The sequence below is a fragment of the Vanderwaltozyma polyspora genome, genomic scaffold (assembly GCF_000150035.1).
Source record: "Vanderwaltozyma polyspora DSM 70294 KpolScaffold1061 genomic scaffold, whole genome shotgun sequence".
NCBI lineage: Eukaryota > Fungi > Ascomycota > Saccharomycetes > Saccharomycetales > Saccharomycetaceae > Vanderwaltozyma > Vanderwaltozyma polyspora.
The window spans coordinates 56,320-73,702 of NW_001834671.1; the positions used below are offsets into that span (position 1 = coordinate 56,320).

Genomic DNA, 17,383 nt, shown 5'->3' on the forward strand with positions numbered 1-17,383 from the left:
TCGAATGTCTAATTAATTTAAATTAAATTAATTAATATCCCTATTCCTGAATAATATTTTCTTTGGTTTTGGCACTTTTATTGTTAGTTGGAAATGTATAAAAGAGTGCCTCATCAGTTGTTTCCCTCAATTATCGATTTTTAACATATATTCCTTTTGATATAATTTTATTATTCTTATAATATAAAGTATAATATCATCACTATATCACTACATTTACAATTCTACTTGAATATCGACAAATTGGTAGTTTCTAAATTAAATATACAGTGTTCCTAGGGTTTTAATCAATTATGTCAGAACAGAATAACGAACCCAGTATGAGGTTTAGAAAAACTTTCTCAAGAGCTATGAGGTTCATTGAAATTCCCACTGAAAAAAGAGAAACTGTCAGTGTACTGAAGAATCCAGATTTATTCCCAATTCCAAAAGAAAATCAAACTTGGGGGTTCTGGTCTAACTTCGGTTACTGGGGTATCATCTCCTTTGGTGTCGGTACTTGGTTAAGTGGTTCCTCCGCTTTAAGTGTCGGTTTAAGTTATCCTGAAACGATTGGTACTTTCATTATTGGTGACGTCTTAACAATCATGTTCACTTTGGCAAACTCCTACCCAGGTTTTGATTGGAAAGTAGGTTTCACCTTATCTCAACGTTTTGTTTTTGGTATTTATGGTTCTTGGTTCGGTATTTTGATCAGAATTTTAATGAGTGTTGTTAATTATGGCTCAAACGCCTGGCAAGGTGGTTTATGTGTTAATATGATTATTAACTCATGGTCTCATCATTATTTAAATTTACCCAATACTCTATCTTCCCATGTCGCTATGACTACAAAAGAAATTATTGGGTTTTTCATCTTCCATGTCATTTGTGCTTTATGCTATATTATGAAACCATATCAAATGAAATATCTATTGATTTGGTCAGGTTGGGCCACTTGTTTCTCAATGATGGGTATGGTCATTTATTTAACTCATAAAAATGGTGGAGTCGGTGATTTATTCACATCTACAAAAACTACCGCCCAAGGTTCCGCCAGAGGTTGGGCTTGGGTTTATATGATTTCATATTGGTTTGGTAGTGTCTCTCCAGGTTCTGTTAATCAAAGTGATTACTCAAGATTTGGTTCTTCTCAAAAAGCAATCTGGTGGGGTACCATATTGGCCTTGTTGATTCCAACCACTATTGTTCCTGTATTTGGTATTATTGGCGCGTCGACTAGTAGTGAGTTATACGGCGAACTTATTTGGATGCCAACTGGTTTCTTCGAACGTTGGTTAAATGACAATTATTCTGCTGGTGGCCGTGCTGCTTCGTTCTTCTGTGGCGTGGCTTTCACTATGTCTCAAATTAGTTATAGTATTTCTAATGCCGGTTTTGCAAGTGGTATGGATTTAGCAGGTTTATTACCAAAATATATCAATATTAGACGTGGTGCATTATTAACTGCTGCTGTTTCTGTTGCTGTTCAGCCATGGAATTTCTATAACTCTTCTTCTACTTTCTTAACTGTTACAAGTGCATTTGGTGTTATTATGACACCAATTATTTCTGTTATGATTTGTGATAACTTGATTATTAGAAAAAGACAGTATTCTGTGTCTCAAGCCTTCGTGCTACATGGCGAATACTACTTCACATGGGGTGTCAATTGGAGAGCGGTTGCTGCGATGGTCGTCGGTATGGCTCCAGGGTTACCAGGTATTGCTTGGCAAGTTAACAATGATTATTTCCATAATAAAGGTATTGTCAACTTCTATTACGGTGATTCTTTCTTCTCATTTGCCATCTCATTCTTTTTTTATTGGATATTGTGCTACTTCTTCCCAATTAAAGTAACAATTCCTCATGATGATAAAGATTATTATGGCGCTCTTACTGATGAAGTGGCTAGAAAAAAAGGTATGATTCCATTCAGTGAAATCACTCAAGAAGAAATCGACAGACACATGGCTACTGATCTTATTGAACACTACGACGCCAATAGTAGTTACCAAGAAACTTCCTCTACAACAACCGAAGTTAAAGATGGAGGTGACAAAGAAGATGGTGACAAAGCTGGTTTGGAAGTTCAAACAAATTACAGAACAGTTTCAACTGATGAAGAAGCAGATGCTTAGTCATTTCAAAAAAAATATCAGACACATTTTAATCCTGGCGAGGTAACCAGGTCTTTCACTTTTAATCATTTAATTATTAATATCTAGATAACAATAATTTGTCATTCGTTGATAGAAGCAAGGTTTGTTTCTACCTATCATTATTTCAATCAAATTTTTACATAAATAAACACAATAAAAATCATTTTATTAAATTTAATCACCTCGTTACAATTAACTATCAATTTCTTATTTTGGTCTCAGGTTTAATCTGTATTTAACTAATATTAAAAATGCATTTATTAAAAGTTCGTTACTTTTTTTGTTTCTATTTTACATATCTTATTTAAATTAAGTCCCAGGTTATAAACAGGTATTGTAATCAACTTAATACTCTATCCAAATGATCATTGTGTTCCATGGTATCCATTGTCTTTACATGGTTTAAAATTTCCTTTTTACTCGATTCTGCTAGTGATCCATCGCACATCAACATGTCATCTAATATATTATAAGCCTTCTCGAAATTGAATATAATATCTAACTCGCATACATTTCCAAAATATGTATCCATGGTCTCAACAAATCTATGTATTACTTCTAATGTTAACAGTTCATTATCAACCTCCTGTGTTATTCCACAAACGAAATATAAACTTGCATATCTTTTATATACCACTTTATGATCTCCAAATTCAACAATATTGCACATTTTAGCCTTTCTAGACAACACAATTGATGTTAAATTTCTAATAATCTTAGTCTTTTCGTTATTTGGTAAAGAAACGTACCATTTTTGCAATCTTACTTTACCTTGTCTTGAAATCAATAGCATATACTTAATTTGAGTCATGGTGGAAAAGTGTTGATTTTTAATCCCTTGTTAAAGCAAACGAATTGAACCCAAATATTGACCTCCAGAGATCTAATAGCTTTCTGAGGTTCGAACTGGTTTCTTTGTTCAGCTTTAGACCAAATTATTATCATGCTTTCATAGTGCCTTATTTTAAATTCATTCGATGTTAATATGAATTTCGAAATGATATAATTTATCAAACACGTATATAATGATATCTATGTATTTTCAAAAAAGGCAGGGTAACAATTATCTCTTATATCACCATATAAACTGTATTCATACTTAAAGAAACGACAGTGATCAATGCCATGAAAACTATATATTTAATAGTCTATTGTTGAAATAATATATGATATATACATATACTAATACGAGCTCTTTATTCATACACGACCTCTCCACATTAATTTAGTTTAATTTTCTTAAATTTTTTTTCCTTGTTTTAATTCATTTCCAGGGTATGTCTAAAAACATCATTCAGACGACTTCTTTATATGGAACATTTTTGTTTAATCTTCATCTTCTTCTTCAGTTGGTGGGACCCATGGAGCAGGTTTGAAGTATTCTTGATCCTGTAAAATATCATTTCTGAATTTTTCTTTGTTATCACAAAATTCCAACAAATATTCTAGTTCCAATTCATGACATTGTCTACCTAAGATGACTAACGAATGCAATGGTTCACCGGCATCGTATTCTGATAATTCTTGGATGGTACCTGATTTAAAGGATTGGCCAGCAGAACCTAATCTACTGATAGCGACAACTGGAGTATCAGGAGTATAAGCTTTGGTACCTCTGCTTTCTTCAATTTCTAACAATTGTTCACAACATTGAGAAATGCTCATATAACGAGGTGGTTCATAAATCAATCTACCACGAGCCATGTTCTCAATACTTTGTTCTTTGACTTTAATATCTAACAGAACTAAAGTATGTAAACCAATTCTTCTATTTTCCATGATCTTACCGTACCAGGAATCTGGTCTCCAGTTATCAGTAAAGAATACCATTGAAATAGTTTGACCAAAATTATACAATTGCAAACCACAAGCACCAACAGCATTCATGACAGATGCATTATGAACAATTTCAACAGGTATATTACTTTGTTTAGCCCTTAATACCAAATCAGTATGAGTTGTTGCACCAAATGGGTCACCAACAACTAAAAATGCAACATCTTCAGTTTCAGAATTTTTTAGAATTTCTTCAGCGCCACTTTCAACTAACTCTCTATCAGCCAAAATAACTTTATTACCATAAAATTCTTCCAATTCTTCTTTAGAAGCTGCCATTAAGATACTTGTGTAATGTTCCAAGTAAACTCTTGAACATTTCTTAACGATTTCTAAACCACGAACTGTGATATCTGATTTATAAGATAAACCCAAACCAATTAAATACAACATGATAAATTAGAACAGTACGTTACGTATACACCCTCACACGTTCAGTTTCTTATCACTCTACAGAAGAATAATCACAATTGAACTTTTATTATATACTTATCTCATCCCATCTCATCTCATCCCATCTCATCTCATCTTTATATAATTGCTTATAAAATTTTTCAAGATAAAATTTCACTACAACAAGACGTAATAGCCAATATATTTAAGTGTCAGTGCATATAATGAAACAATTAAAAAGTTTATTTGATTCAAGATATGGTACATGTCTAAGTGGTAGTTGTTATTGCTTGTAGGTTTACAATTTTATAGTTGAGTTAGGATATTTTTATTAAATTATTAAAATCATTATGATTACATTAATTTTGGATATTGATAAGGTTTGCATTTGAATACAAAAAGGTATTGAAAGCCCATTTACAAAATAGAACAGACTCTCTAAAAAATTGCAATTGGATTTGATTGGGTTCTAATAATAAGAATGGTGAATTTTTTTGAATTGTGTATTGTTGATATTATTTTTGGGTTTGGAATCGAATATTAGGTAAGAATAAGGTATCTTTTTTTTTTTTAAAAAAAAAATATAACCAAAAACATAAGTGGGTTTGACATTAATTGAGGATGTTGTTGTTTGCGAATGGAATGATCCTACTGAGGTGTTTTTTCGTAGCAATAGAATAACATTTGTGATTCTGTCTTTTTCTGTTTGCTCTTGGTAAATTTGTATCTTAAAAATTCTTTAAAGGTCAGATCTTCTAAACTTTTTATTTTATATTCACCACTTGTTTGGTCAGCAGAGCTATAAATTCTGTCATTTTCGGAATTAGAGGTTGCTTGGTCGTTAAAGCTAATGATTGAAGTATTTGCATCAGAAAATCTTGATTTAGATATTCTTCTTGGTTCTAATTCACTTTTAATGGAGCTATTAGATTCTTCTTTTGAGTCACAGTTTGATGGTAATGATGCTATTGATAAATATTTTGAACTCGAATTCGAATATCTATTAGGATCAATTTCACCCAGCGGTTTAGATTTTTTAACCCATAAAATATCTGACCTGATATTTGGTGACTGGGTAGATGGTACGTCAGTAATCTGATGAATGTTTTCGTGGGAATCGTTTCCAGTATAATTTTCTTTGTTATTTACATTTTGGACTTCATTTTCATAAGTATCGTGTTGGTGATTTTGGTGTTGTTGCTGTTTCTGCTGCTGCTGTTGGTTTTCTTTAAACAACTCTAAGAAAGCAGGTTGCTTGGCAGTGCTTTTATTTTTAATTGATTTTTTTTGGTTTGGAATGGAATATATTCTGTTTGAATCTTTCAAGTATAATGAAATTTTGTTTGAAGTTTTAATTAACTTTAAATTTTCATAATTAAAATTTTCTAAATTCTGTTGATTAATTTTCGATATATTAAATTTATAAAACTGGAATTTTTTAAAGATATTTTGGAAATTGTCATCCATAATTAATTGTTCATTCATTATTGCATTTTTAATCTTTATTAGATTTATATTTTGAGGTTTTTTCATTTTATCACCACTAATCTTGTAAAAAATAAATTTTTGTAGAATATTCCAATTTTTATAACTGAAGGATTCGCCAATTCTTGGTTTCAAGGTTATAATCAAATTTTTAACAGATTCATACAATTCAATGGTCAAGTTTCTGTACTCTCTACGTAACTCCATGATCAATCTTGTTACTGTATCTTTTTCATGATGATTATTGTCTTCATAATCAAAATATAATTTTTTGAATTGTGAGCATGATAGAACTTGTAATTCTAATATATAAATAGTAGGGCATCTTTTGATGATATCTGACATTTTAATCATTTGTTGCAAACATATTGAAAGGCAAAAAATCTGTTCGATCTTAATTAGAGATACGTTATAGATCAACGAATTTGATTTATTGATTTTTTCTAATTCATTATTAACCATATATATCTTTTCTTGAATACTTGGCAATTTATAGAACTGATACAGTTTGATGTACTGTTTCAAAAATTCTTCATTGATTGGTTGAAATCTTTGTAATCCAGAGTAGTCGACAAACATTTTCCCTCGCAGCCAGTGCAAAGAGTGCCAATAAACTATGATATATTATCAAATCAAATATGTGATAACAACAACAAACAATAACAATATTAACGATTAACCAATATCAATTAAATAGATTATCCTAGTATTTGTTAAATAGTACAATAACTGACACAAATGAAAATAAGCCATTCAAAGGCTCGATTGAAAACAAGACACTGCAACAACTACAAGATACCCAAAAAGCAAATAATCACAAAAAATCAACACCTTGTCTATTCACAATTCCCCATCAGAAACAAGACATCTTGATTGAAGATCAACAACAAGATCTAGAGAACATCCCAAAAATTGAGACCTCCAATGACTAAAAGAGACAAACAGTTACGACAAACTTCACATTATACTGATATCAAATCTACAAGGGAACTTCCATCAACATTCGGATGAATCAAATAAGAGGAACTAAAGAACATGACCATTAAACATCAACAATAATGATCCATTTAATTGGAAACAGTTAAGAATCATCAAGGTTGTTCTTTTTTCCTTTCAGAGATCATCATTTATTATTAAACTTGGAATCATAACGGTTAAGAGAACATGCAATGCAATGATGAAGATGGATATTTTAAATGGAACTATCAACAAGATTAAAATAAAGGATTTGGAGACGAACCAAAGCCTTTAAAACAAGAACTTTGGTTTTATTGGACTGGGATTGGACTAGGATTGGCATAAAATTGAACATTAAATAAAACCTTTAAGTCTATTGATTCGGTGAAAAAAGTTTGGAGTTTAAACTACAAATTCAGCAATTCGCTTAGAAGATAGATAGATAGATATATAGAAAGGGTATACTTTAATTGAACCTATATTGCTGTTAGAGGTAAAATTGAGTTGGCTTTAGTTGAGTTGGATTGAGTTGAGTTGAAATAGATAAAGAGGGTGGATTAGTTGATTCGATTATGTTTAAGACCTGTTTTAATCGAAGGTTATTTTCACCAGCATCTTCGGTTCATCGAATTAAGGCAAGTTCACAGTTCCATTTGTCTTCAGTATCACGTCGAGTAGAATTTACAAATAATATTTACAATTCAGTCTCTAGATCCAATCCAAATTTACCCAGAGGTTGGTCTAAGAGACATTTGATTGTTGGAGCTATTGTTGGTTCAGGGATCTTTTTTTATTATACCAATAACACAGTTCATGATTTTTTAAAACATATTGGTCATACTATAAGGAGAACAAGTATTGTCACTCAAGCCACTATACGTTGTTTTTACAATTATAAGAAGACCTTGAATACAGATTATCCTGATGAAGATTCGAGACTCAAGGCTCTGAGTGATTGCCATTTAAAATGTGCTCTTATTACTTTAAACGCTTTACAACGTAATGGTGGTATTTATATAAAATTGGGTCAACATATCGGTGCAATGACTTATTTATTACCTCCTGAATGGACTGAAACAATGATACCTTTACAAGACCAGTGTCCTGAATCAACTTTAATTGAAATTGATAATATGTTTAAACAGGATTTGAAAAAAAGTATAGATGAGATATTCATTGAATTTGATCCTAAACCAATTGGTGTTGCATCCTTAGCTCAGGTGCATATTGCAACATTAATCGATTCTGGTGAAAAAGTTGCAGTAAAATGTCAACATCCTTCTTTAAAAGAATTTATTCCCTTAGATGTTATGTTAACTCAAACAGTTTTCAATCTTTTAGATGTCGTTTTCCCTGAATATCCATTGACTTGGTTAGGTGATGAATTGCAATCTTCTATTTATATCGAAATTGATTTTAAGAAAGAGGCAGCTAATGCAATTCAAACTCAAGCTTATTTTGCAAATTTTAAAAGAAATACGGCTATTAGAATTCCAAATGTCATTAGTGCAAACAAAAGAATTTTAATTATGGAATATGTAAATGGTAAAAGATTAGATGATTTAAATTATTTGGATAAAAATAATATCTCAAGGGCTGAAGTTTCATCATGTTTATCACATATTTTTAATAATATGATCTTTACACCAAATGTTGGTATTCATTGTGATCCTCATGGTGGTAATCTAGCTATCAGAGCAATCCCTTATGGAGGTTCGGCTAATCCACATAATTTTGAAATTGTACTTTTTGATCATGGTTTATATAGATACCCTTCAACTAGAATGAGAAGAGATTATGCTAAATTTTGGTTGGCTTTATTAGATCATGACCAAGAAAAAATGAAATTATATGCTAAAAGATTTGCTAATATCGATCCTGAACAATTCCCATTGTTTGCCGCCGCAATTACAGGAAGAAGTATCGACACAGCTTTAAATTATGATATTTCAAAAAGAAGAAGTGATACAGAGATAAAAGTTATGTCAGATGGTATCGTATCAGGTGCATTCCTTGCAAATTTGATGAGCATCTTATCAACAATACCACGTATTGTTCTACTTATCCTAAAAACTAATGATTTAACTAGGCATTTAGATGAATGTTTACAAAATCCTCTTGGCCCAGAAAGGACATTTTTAATCATGACACAATATTGTGCAAAAACGGTTTATGATGAAGATTGTGAAGATATAAATAAAACTTTTTCAAGATGGTCAGTATACTGGATGTGGAGTCACTTTATATCATGGTTCATTTATGAAAAGAGAAAAAACCAACTAGTTCTATATGATCTTGCATTTTGGTGGAAACAGCATGTTCTAACAAATTAACAAATTTGGTAAATGCTTGTCAATAATAATAGTAACGGGGATGACGATAGTAATAATAAAAAAAATGCTCTATCGACTCTTCTTTATTCGCTGTAAAATTTCCACTACATTTTGGTTGGTTTTAATATTGTTTGTTTTTTATTATTAATTTTATTCAGTTATGTTATTAATCTTTATATTCGTCAATATATGCTAGCATTATATCTATATATTCTAGAACAAAAAATATATAAATGTTAATGAAAATGGTTGGCTACAATCCATAGCCCATTATTATCATCCGAGTATAAATGTTTCAAGTTTATTAGTTTAATTTGATTAATGTATTCATTTTTTGTCATCACATTCTTAGAATATAAATTTCTTCTAATTGAAAATATGACACATATGCCTAATAATGCTTATTGATAGGGGGAATGAACTAATATCAATTAACTACTTATGTTAATTTTGGGAGTTCTTTAATCCATGTATATATTTTTTTGCAAATGCAATATCCATAATTGCTAGGCCAACAAGCTTGCAAAGGGTTATCTTCCTATGGCCGTTCGCAATTGCAATTTTTGGTAATTCCAAGTTTTCATGTAACTTACCAATTTCTATTAGTTGATTTTTTTTCACATTGGATGCAATTAATTCCCCTGATTCACCCAAAGAATGAGATTTTGAATCCACTATAATTGGAGCGTCTAAAGCTTGAAATCTTTGTATTAATGTATTATCACACTCTCTCATGCCTGGGGTATAACTACCTATTAGTGAAATATAAGTGTACTGATCAACCAATTGTGAACCTGTTTTAGGTAATAAGTGTTTATAATAAAGTACTGGACATCTTGATGGTACACATCCAAAAATTATATTAGCATCATCAATTGTACTTTGCAATGCGCTCAAATTTTCCCAATTGTATTGTTCAAACTTTAACTCAAATGGACAGTCTGATAAACAGTCTTGTAATTCATCCAATTGCATTTTTCTATTACGGTATAGAACAGTTACATTGATGCATTTTAAATCTGGATATGAAAAATTTGAAGTTGGGTAAAAAAGTTTAATAACTATATAAATATGCCAAAATGCTTGTAAGCCGGAACCAAATACTACAATATTTATATTACCATCCAAATGTGAAATATAATTTGATAAATGAGGTAAAATTGGGATGCAACTAGCCATTGCAGTTCTAATACCTGTTACTTCCTTTGCATCTAAAATCCCTTCTATTTTCCCATTTGAAGAGTCTTCTACAATAATTGAGCCTATAAATCCTTTATTACTCTTTTCATTGTGAGTCAAAGTTTTCAAACCTGAATAAGTGTCATCTATTACAGGCATATAAAAATGTAGTACACCTTCTTTTGGGGTCTTTTGTACTAATCGATTAGGAATGATAGAATGATTATCTGAAAATAATTTCAATGCATTTTTGATTTCATTAATGTACTCTAGAAGTTTATCAGTGCTACAATTTAAAAAATAATTTCTAATTTCAGTATTTTCAACTGTTATCATAATAAATTGATACTTTCGGTTTGTATGCTAATTCTCCCTGGGAAGGTATGTAGTTTCTATTAATATTGGTTCAAATTGAAAGAAATACCAGAGGTTGGTTTATTTCGATATAGTGATTAATAAATTAATAGATAATTCCTTCATATGTGATGATAAAAATGATAATTTCGCTAATAGTAGTAACGAGGATGAGTAAGTCGGTAGTCACCTTTGATGTAAAAATTAACGCGTTTTGGTGATGATTTAATATTTCAAATCATTTTTCAAGAAGCTCCGGACTTTATGTAAGGTCGTTTCGAAAGATATCCCTTTGAGTGGGAAGAATTAACAAGAAGTAAAAGAAGATAAATTTTAAGAAAAGTGGTCTCCAAAAGAGAAGAGACACTTGGACCACTTTTGATTTCTTATAATTAATTTTATTAATTATGTGGTAGTGATATTAATTGTTGTTGTTTATTTTGTAGTTACAAGAATAAAATATGATTATTTAAAGCAGAAGTACACGTGATCATGAAAATTCTATTGCAGAAAAAGGACTAATCAAACATCAAGGGATAGTTAAGAATAATATATCGTTATTAGATCCAACCAATTCCAATCTGAATAGTCGTCATACGAGAAGAAGAGTAAAAGGGAAGGGGGGCGTCACAATGTATAACACCCAACAAACAGTAGAGTTTCTCAATTCAAAGTAAAGTTATACTCAAAGCAGTCAATCAATCGACATATGGAAAAATTAGTACAGTAGAGTACAGCGAAGTTACCATGATTTGACTCAAAACCAAAACCAAACTCAAACTCAGACTCAAACTCAGACTCAAACTCAAGAAATGAGGCTTATCCCACGTCGAGAAAAAATAAAACATAATAATAATAATAATACAATATAATATTACTAGTAGTCAATTTATCTTATATTTTCCCCGTCTCCTCCTGCTGATGTATGTTCCAACAAAATTATTTAATTGACCAATTAATAATAAAATAGTACTAGTAGTAATACTAAATACTGATTATATGCATATAGAAATCCAATTTCGTAATTCCCACAAAACCACGCTCTACTCACATTGTTGTTGTTGTAACTTCAACGAATATTCAAACCGGAAGGATACTGTTACGACAATACATATTAGAGAGTTCATGTATGTACACTTTTAGTACTATTTTGTGTCCCAGTATTATTTCGATTTAATATGTCTCGTTTAAGCATTCCAAAATTCTATTAAAGCCTTAATTTATGCTGTGCTGCGCTGCGCTTGATTACTTGGTGGATTTTTCAGATATTGTCAATTGCCCAAGAATTCATTTATCTTCTCAGAACGTTTCTCTTACGATATGACATGCTTAGGTATACGTCGTTTTCTTTGTGTCAATGGACAATAGAAAAAAAAGACAACACAAAGGGCAGACGAGCACTCAAACGGATTGGCTATAGCATTGTCGTTACCTTGCTTTTTGTGTACGCTTGAAATGTTCTGCAGGTGAGTGTCTCCCAGGAACGACGATAATAAAAAGAAACAACAGCAATATACACATCTGCAACTTCTTTTTTTCTTTTTTTCTTTTTTTCTTTTTTTCTCTTCCTCTTTTTCCGGTACGAGCGGGTCTTCCAGTCGTTTCCCGCTGCTGATGCCGCCGCCAATTCAATCGTTCCAACAGCACAGAAGAAGGAGGAGGGGAAGGAAAACAAAAAAGAAAAAAAGGAAAAACTGATGTTTCCTCTGTAGAAATTAACAGGTTTCGAAATATCCCTACCGGAATTATCTGTGTATGAGTTTTTCGATCGTAAAAAAAAAAGTTAAGACTAAAACTGCACAGCAGTACACAGCTCTAACAAGAACTCACGCAAAAACATAACGACACTTTCTCTAAAGAACAAATAAAGCAATATCAATTAACTTAAGATCGAATGCTATTGCTATTACCATTACTATTACCATTACCATTACTAAGAAAACAATCTTATTAATTGTCCTGGTCAGAACTTTACTGAATTGTGTTCTATACAGTTATCTCATTATCTGTGTGCGTTTTGTTGTATCTTTAACTCAATCCAAGTATAAGTCCAAGTCCAAGTCCAAGTCCAACCTCAATCGTTGGTGCAAACAGATATGCTGTTGACCAAACTTATTCAGTCCAAAATGAAATTAAATTAAATTAAATTAAATTAAGTGGAATGGAATGGAATGGAATTCACAAACTGCAATTGAAAGAAGCCGTGCATATGCGATTATTGGTTGTTAGCAGGAACGGTCGTCGACTAGGAGTTTCTATCAGTTAAAGATTGTTTGTTTCTTCATTTCTTATTCATGGGATATCTTTAGGCTTGACAATTTCATTGATTTTTTGTTTTTTCTGGGCTTTTTGGCTTTGAGATTAAGAGAGAGAGAGATACTGAAAATCTGATCGATCTGTTTCTTTCTTTCTTTCTTTCCTTCGTTTGTAGCGGTTTGGGTTCGTATACGGTTGAAGAATTTTTTGCAAGGGTACGAAATGATTTTAACAATCGATGTTCAAAAATTGGATTCATTTATATATTATGTTTTCGATTTATTGGATTTCTAGCATTAACGTCATTTTTATTTAAAAAGACAGATTATGGAATAACTCAATTAGGTCGATATTATATTTTTTTTCCCCAAAAATAATTAAAAGTATAAATTATTAATTATTAAATTGTATCGATTATTAATTTACTAATTCCATTAGCGTATTAATCTCATTTGAAGGCGCTAAACACTAGTTCGCTTTATATAAATACATTGCAATACATTTTGTTTGGAACTACAACTGGTTTTGAGCCGCTTATTTGAACAGATAGACATAAAATAAGACTATTTCAAAGACATAATGAATACTGAAGCTGCAGGCAAAGTTAAAAGAAAACGTAACAGAATTCCACTAAGTTGTACGATTTGTAGAAAACGTAAGGTGAAATGTGATAAAACTCATCCTCATTGTAATCAATGTATCAAAACTGGTGTTCATCACCTTTGTCACTATATGGAGCAATCATGGGCTGGTGAAGTCGGCAAAGAAATGTCAAGAGATTTGGAATTGAAAAAATTAAGAGATAAAGTTAAAGCATTGGAGGAATTATTAAGTAAAGTTAAACAAACTGAACCTCTAGGAAAGAATGTTGATATTAATCCAGATATGTGCACGCCTGAATCGGTTTCACTTGCAACCTCCTTAACCAATAATAATGGTAATGTATTGGCGGCTTTGGATAGTACTCTAAACCTATCTCCAGATGTATTAAATAACTTCCAAAAATATGATAATGATGAATTGGATCTAACTATTCAATTTGATATGTTACATCTGAAAAATAAAGGTACTGTCCATTTGGGGGCTACCCACTGGCTAGCTGTAATGAAAGGTGATCCGTACTTGAAATTACTATGGTCTCAATTATTTATTATGAGAGAAAAGTTATCAGAATGGTATTCTCAAAAGAAGAGGCTGTCGAAGAAAAAAATGGACAAAATGCAACAATGCCCTGTAATGCGTAGGAAATTGAAAAACGAAAGCAACGGTTTATTAAACCCCATTCCTACAAAATGTCCAGTAGGTCATTCAAAATTTAAATCTAATGCTATTACAGAAAATGACTCTTTCCCAAGACCAATGTCAGGTATGAACTTTCCCGATAGTGCATCGCATACTTCATTATTAAACTTACCATTATCAAAAAGCCCATTACCCAATTTTTCACAACTGTCAAGATCGACAACACCTATCAACTCTGGAAATATCGACGGAGACATTTCCATGTCTAAGATTATCTCTAATATCTGCGACTTGTTACCACCGAAATCTGTAATATCAGTATACTTAGATAAATTTTTCAGGCATATCTATCCTGTCATCCCAATTATAGATGAACAAAGTTTTAGATTGAGCTTGAACAGGATGTTGGGTTTATTACAAACAGATAGTGACATGGTTAAAACTTTAAAAATATCAAAAATTTCAGATTACTGTACTTTGGGTATTTTGGTGATTATAATGAGATTGACTTGGTTATCATTATCCTCAAATACATGTGACATAGACTTAACATCAACATTTATTATTTCAGGTGCGCAATTACCAACTACAATCAACGCATCAAAAATCAAAGAGGAATCAGTAATAATGCAATATGAGCCATCTGTTGAAACACTAAGACTAATAAGAAAGTATCTTATCAAATTTGATGAAATATCTAGTTTCTCTAACAGTAATGTGAGCTTAATTACAGTTCAATTTGCAATTTTTTATAAATTATACCTGAAGAGTTGCGCTGATGCTTCTTCCACAAATACAAACCAAGTCGAGCCAATGGATTCTATTGGGGGTCAAGATAATGAAACTCATCAAGTACTCATGTCGAGTATAACTCAGATGGCATTCAGTTGTGGTCTTCATAGAGATCCAGATAATTTCCCACAATTAAACTCGATTACAGATTCTCAATCATTAACTACAAACGGTAGTACAAATAATTTGGAAGCAATGGTTCAAGCTTCAGCTGATATGAATGGAGGAACTTTCAACAAAACTACTTCACAAAATAATTCAAATAATTCAAATAATTCAAAGGAGGCACAAGCCAGTACAGAAAGATACAAACATACTTGGAGAAAAACATGGTATTACATAGTGTCCATGGATGTTGAACAATCTTTATCACTAGGTACACCAAGATTGTTACGAACTATTAGAGATATTAGTGACACCAAATTACCATCTGCTTCAAAAATCGATTACGTTAAAGATATTAAAGAATTGATTGTAGTTAAAAATTACAGCTTATTTTTCCAAATCGATTTGGTAATTATTTCTGTTTTGAATCATATTCTTAATGTTTCTGTTGCAAAAAATGTTAAAAAATCAGACCTTGATTCTCTAATCAATTCCCTGAAAGATTTAACGCATAATAATAAACCAATAAATGATGTTATTAATGACTTAATGAATAAGGGTCTTTTATCGGAATCTGAAGGTGTTGTGGATCAAAATGCTGATGAAAGTTATGGTTTACCAAGTCTAGAGGATCTTGCTTATCCTGAGCGCATGAAACCAGATCTCGATGGGAATATATCAAATCTGGATAAAAAAATTGAACTTCCACACGAATCAACAACAAAGGCTCTTCTTTTTTCCAAACATCTTACAGTAAGGGTTCTATTATTTTTATTGAATTATATTTTATTTACTCATTATGAGCCATTGGCCTCAGAAGATCCTGAAACGATTAATGTAGCCAAAAACTATGCACAGAGTGCATTGGATTATGCAATGGATGGCTTTAAAAATTGTGTGTTTTTCTTTACAAGTTTAAAAAATTCTAAGTCTACTGATTCTCTTTTCAACTATATGGAAGTTATGTTAACAACACATTGTCTAGATGTAGGAAATCGTGGATTGCAATATATCATTTGTTTGATACTACGTTCAAAATGTGGACCGTTATCTGGTATGGGAGACACTACAGTTATGGCAACCAAATCTTCATCTGCTTCTTCAACTACTAGTGGAAGTGGAGAGAATTCATGTAGTGAGAATGAAGAGGATTTTGATCCAAATTCGTTGAAGAAAAAAGGTGCTATGAATGAAATTGTAGATTTCGATAAGCGCATTGATTTGGAGGCAGACGATGACTTATCAAAGCTATTGTATGCCAGAATTGCATTATTTTATGAACTCACAGATCAGATATCGCATAAATACAAGTTTGCATCAAAACTGAATAAATCTGTTAAATTTTTTATGTCTCTATTGCAGCATCCATTGAACAAAATGTCCACTGATGGTAAGCCATCCAGTTTATTAATGTCGGGCTGGAAACATCCACGTATAAATAATATGCCCAAGAATTTTAAGAACAGTACTCAGTTTATATTAAGTGCGGATACGGAACAGTTGAAACGATGCCCAGTTTATCAAGACACTGTTGGATATATGGGTTCTGTGCCAGATATTTCAGTTGGACGGAATACTGGATTTTATTCCAATAACGGTATGCAACAGAGTCGCCAATTAAAGATTCAATTACCTTCTCTAAGGGCATATAACCCTGTTACATATAATAAGAGTAATATTCGTGAAGTAGAAACGGATGAATCGATCGAACAATTTAAAAAACGTCGTTTGGAAAATGTTAATGAAGAAGAGCATATAATTGGGGACATATTGGATCCTGTTCAACAAGGCCCTCCTTCTTTTTTGACATCCAGGAATAATCTAGTTCAAAGGGATTTGAAAACATTTAACAGAGTTAATTCATCAGCAGACTTACTTCCACCTCTAGAAAATGTAACACGCTCATTAACACCAATTAATGATCTTAGCGTATTCTCTGATGGCTCAAATTTTTCCTCAATGGTAAAATCCGAAGATAATACTGTCAATAATGATTTAGTTAATTTGATTTCTCCCGCATCAGTTACATCATCTGATAGTCAAAACATTCCTGATTTTGAGGACTTTTTATTGCAAGACACTAACTTTAATAATGGATTACAAATTGATCCATCGAGTTTATGCGAAGCCGTTGGTATTAGGAACATTGATCAACTAGATATGAATTTGGTTGGTATGTACAGTTCAGACTTTTTACCAATAGACAACATCGGATCTACTAATTTACAAGGCATAAATGGTGGTGATTATTCAGTTTGGAATTAAACTTGAATATTTTTTCCACTTATTATATATTATAGAAGTAATTTT

At 31.6% G+C, this 17,383-nt stretch overlaps 7 protein-coding genes across 7 annotated transcripts; 3 read left to right on the top strand and 4 right to left on the bottom strand.

The window, feature by feature from the left end:
- Window positions 1-293: 293 nt before the first annotated feature.
- Window positions 294-2,120, top strand: Kpol_1061p20 (nucleobase cation symporter-1 family protein; the record flags this gene model as incomplete). The annotated part of the gene is made up of 1 exon (XM_001645404.1): window positions 294-2,120. The coding sequence occupies one exon, from the start codon at window positions 294-296 to the stop codon at window positions 2,118-2,120; it is 1,827 nt and encodes a 608-aa protein (XP_001645454.1).
- A 361-nt stretch (window positions 2,121-2,481) lies between these two features.
- APS1 (Aps1p) lies at window positions 2,482-2,952 on the bottom strand (the record flags this gene model as incomplete). The annotated part of the gene is made up of 1 exon (XM_001645405.1): window positions 2,482-2,952. One exon carries the CDS (start codon window positions 2,950-2,952, stop codon window positions 2,482-2,484), a length of 471 nt encoding a protein of 156 aa, XP_001645455.1.
- Window positions 2,953-3,467: 515 nt separating this feature from the next.
- Window positions 3,468-4,370, bottom strand: DPH5 (diphthine synthase; the record flags this gene model as incomplete). Its single annotated transcript, XM_001645406.1, has 1 exon — window positions 3,468-4,370. The coding sequence occupies one exon, from the start codon at window positions 4,368-4,370 to the stop codon at window positions 3,468-3,470; it is 903 nt and encodes a 300-aa protein (XP_001645456.1).
- Window positions 4,371-5,018: 648 nt separating this feature from the next.
- Kpol_1061p23 (uncharacterized protein) lies at window positions 5,019-6,434 on the bottom strand (the record flags this gene model as incomplete). Its single annotated transcript, XM_001645407.1, has 1 exon — window positions 5,019-6,434. One exon carries the CDS (start codon window positions 6,432-6,434, stop codon window positions 5,019-5,021), a length of 1,416 nt encoding a protein of 471 aa, XP_001645457.1.
- A 950-nt stretch (window positions 6,435-7,384) lies between these two features.
- On the top strand, window positions 7,385-9,145 carry CQD2 (Cqd2p; the record flags this gene model as incomplete). The annotated part of the gene is made up of 1 exon (XM_001645408.1): window positions 7,385-9,145. One exon carries the CDS (start codon window positions 7,385-7,387, stop codon window positions 9,143-9,145), a length of 1,761 nt encoding a protein of 586 aa, XP_001645458.1.
- Window positions 9,146-9,589: 444 nt separating this feature from the next.
- Window positions 9,590-10,660, bottom strand: Kpol_1061p25 (uncharacterized protein; the record flags this gene model as incomplete). Its single annotated transcript, XM_001645409.1, has 1 exon — window positions 9,590-10,660. The coding sequence occupies one exon, from the start codon at window positions 10,658-10,660 to the stop codon at window positions 9,590-9,592; it is 1,071 nt and encodes a 356-aa protein (XP_001645459.1).
- A 2,853-nt stretch (window positions 10,661-13,513) lies between these two features.
- HAP1 (Hap1p) lies at window positions 13,514-17,338 on the top strand (the record flags this gene model as incomplete). Its single annotated transcript, XM_001645410.1, has 1 exon — window positions 13,514-17,338. One exon carries the CDS (start codon window positions 13,514-13,516, stop codon window positions 17,336-17,338), a length of 3,825 nt encoding a protein of 1,274 aa, XP_001645460.1.
- Window positions 17,339-17,383: the final 45 nt, after the last annotated feature.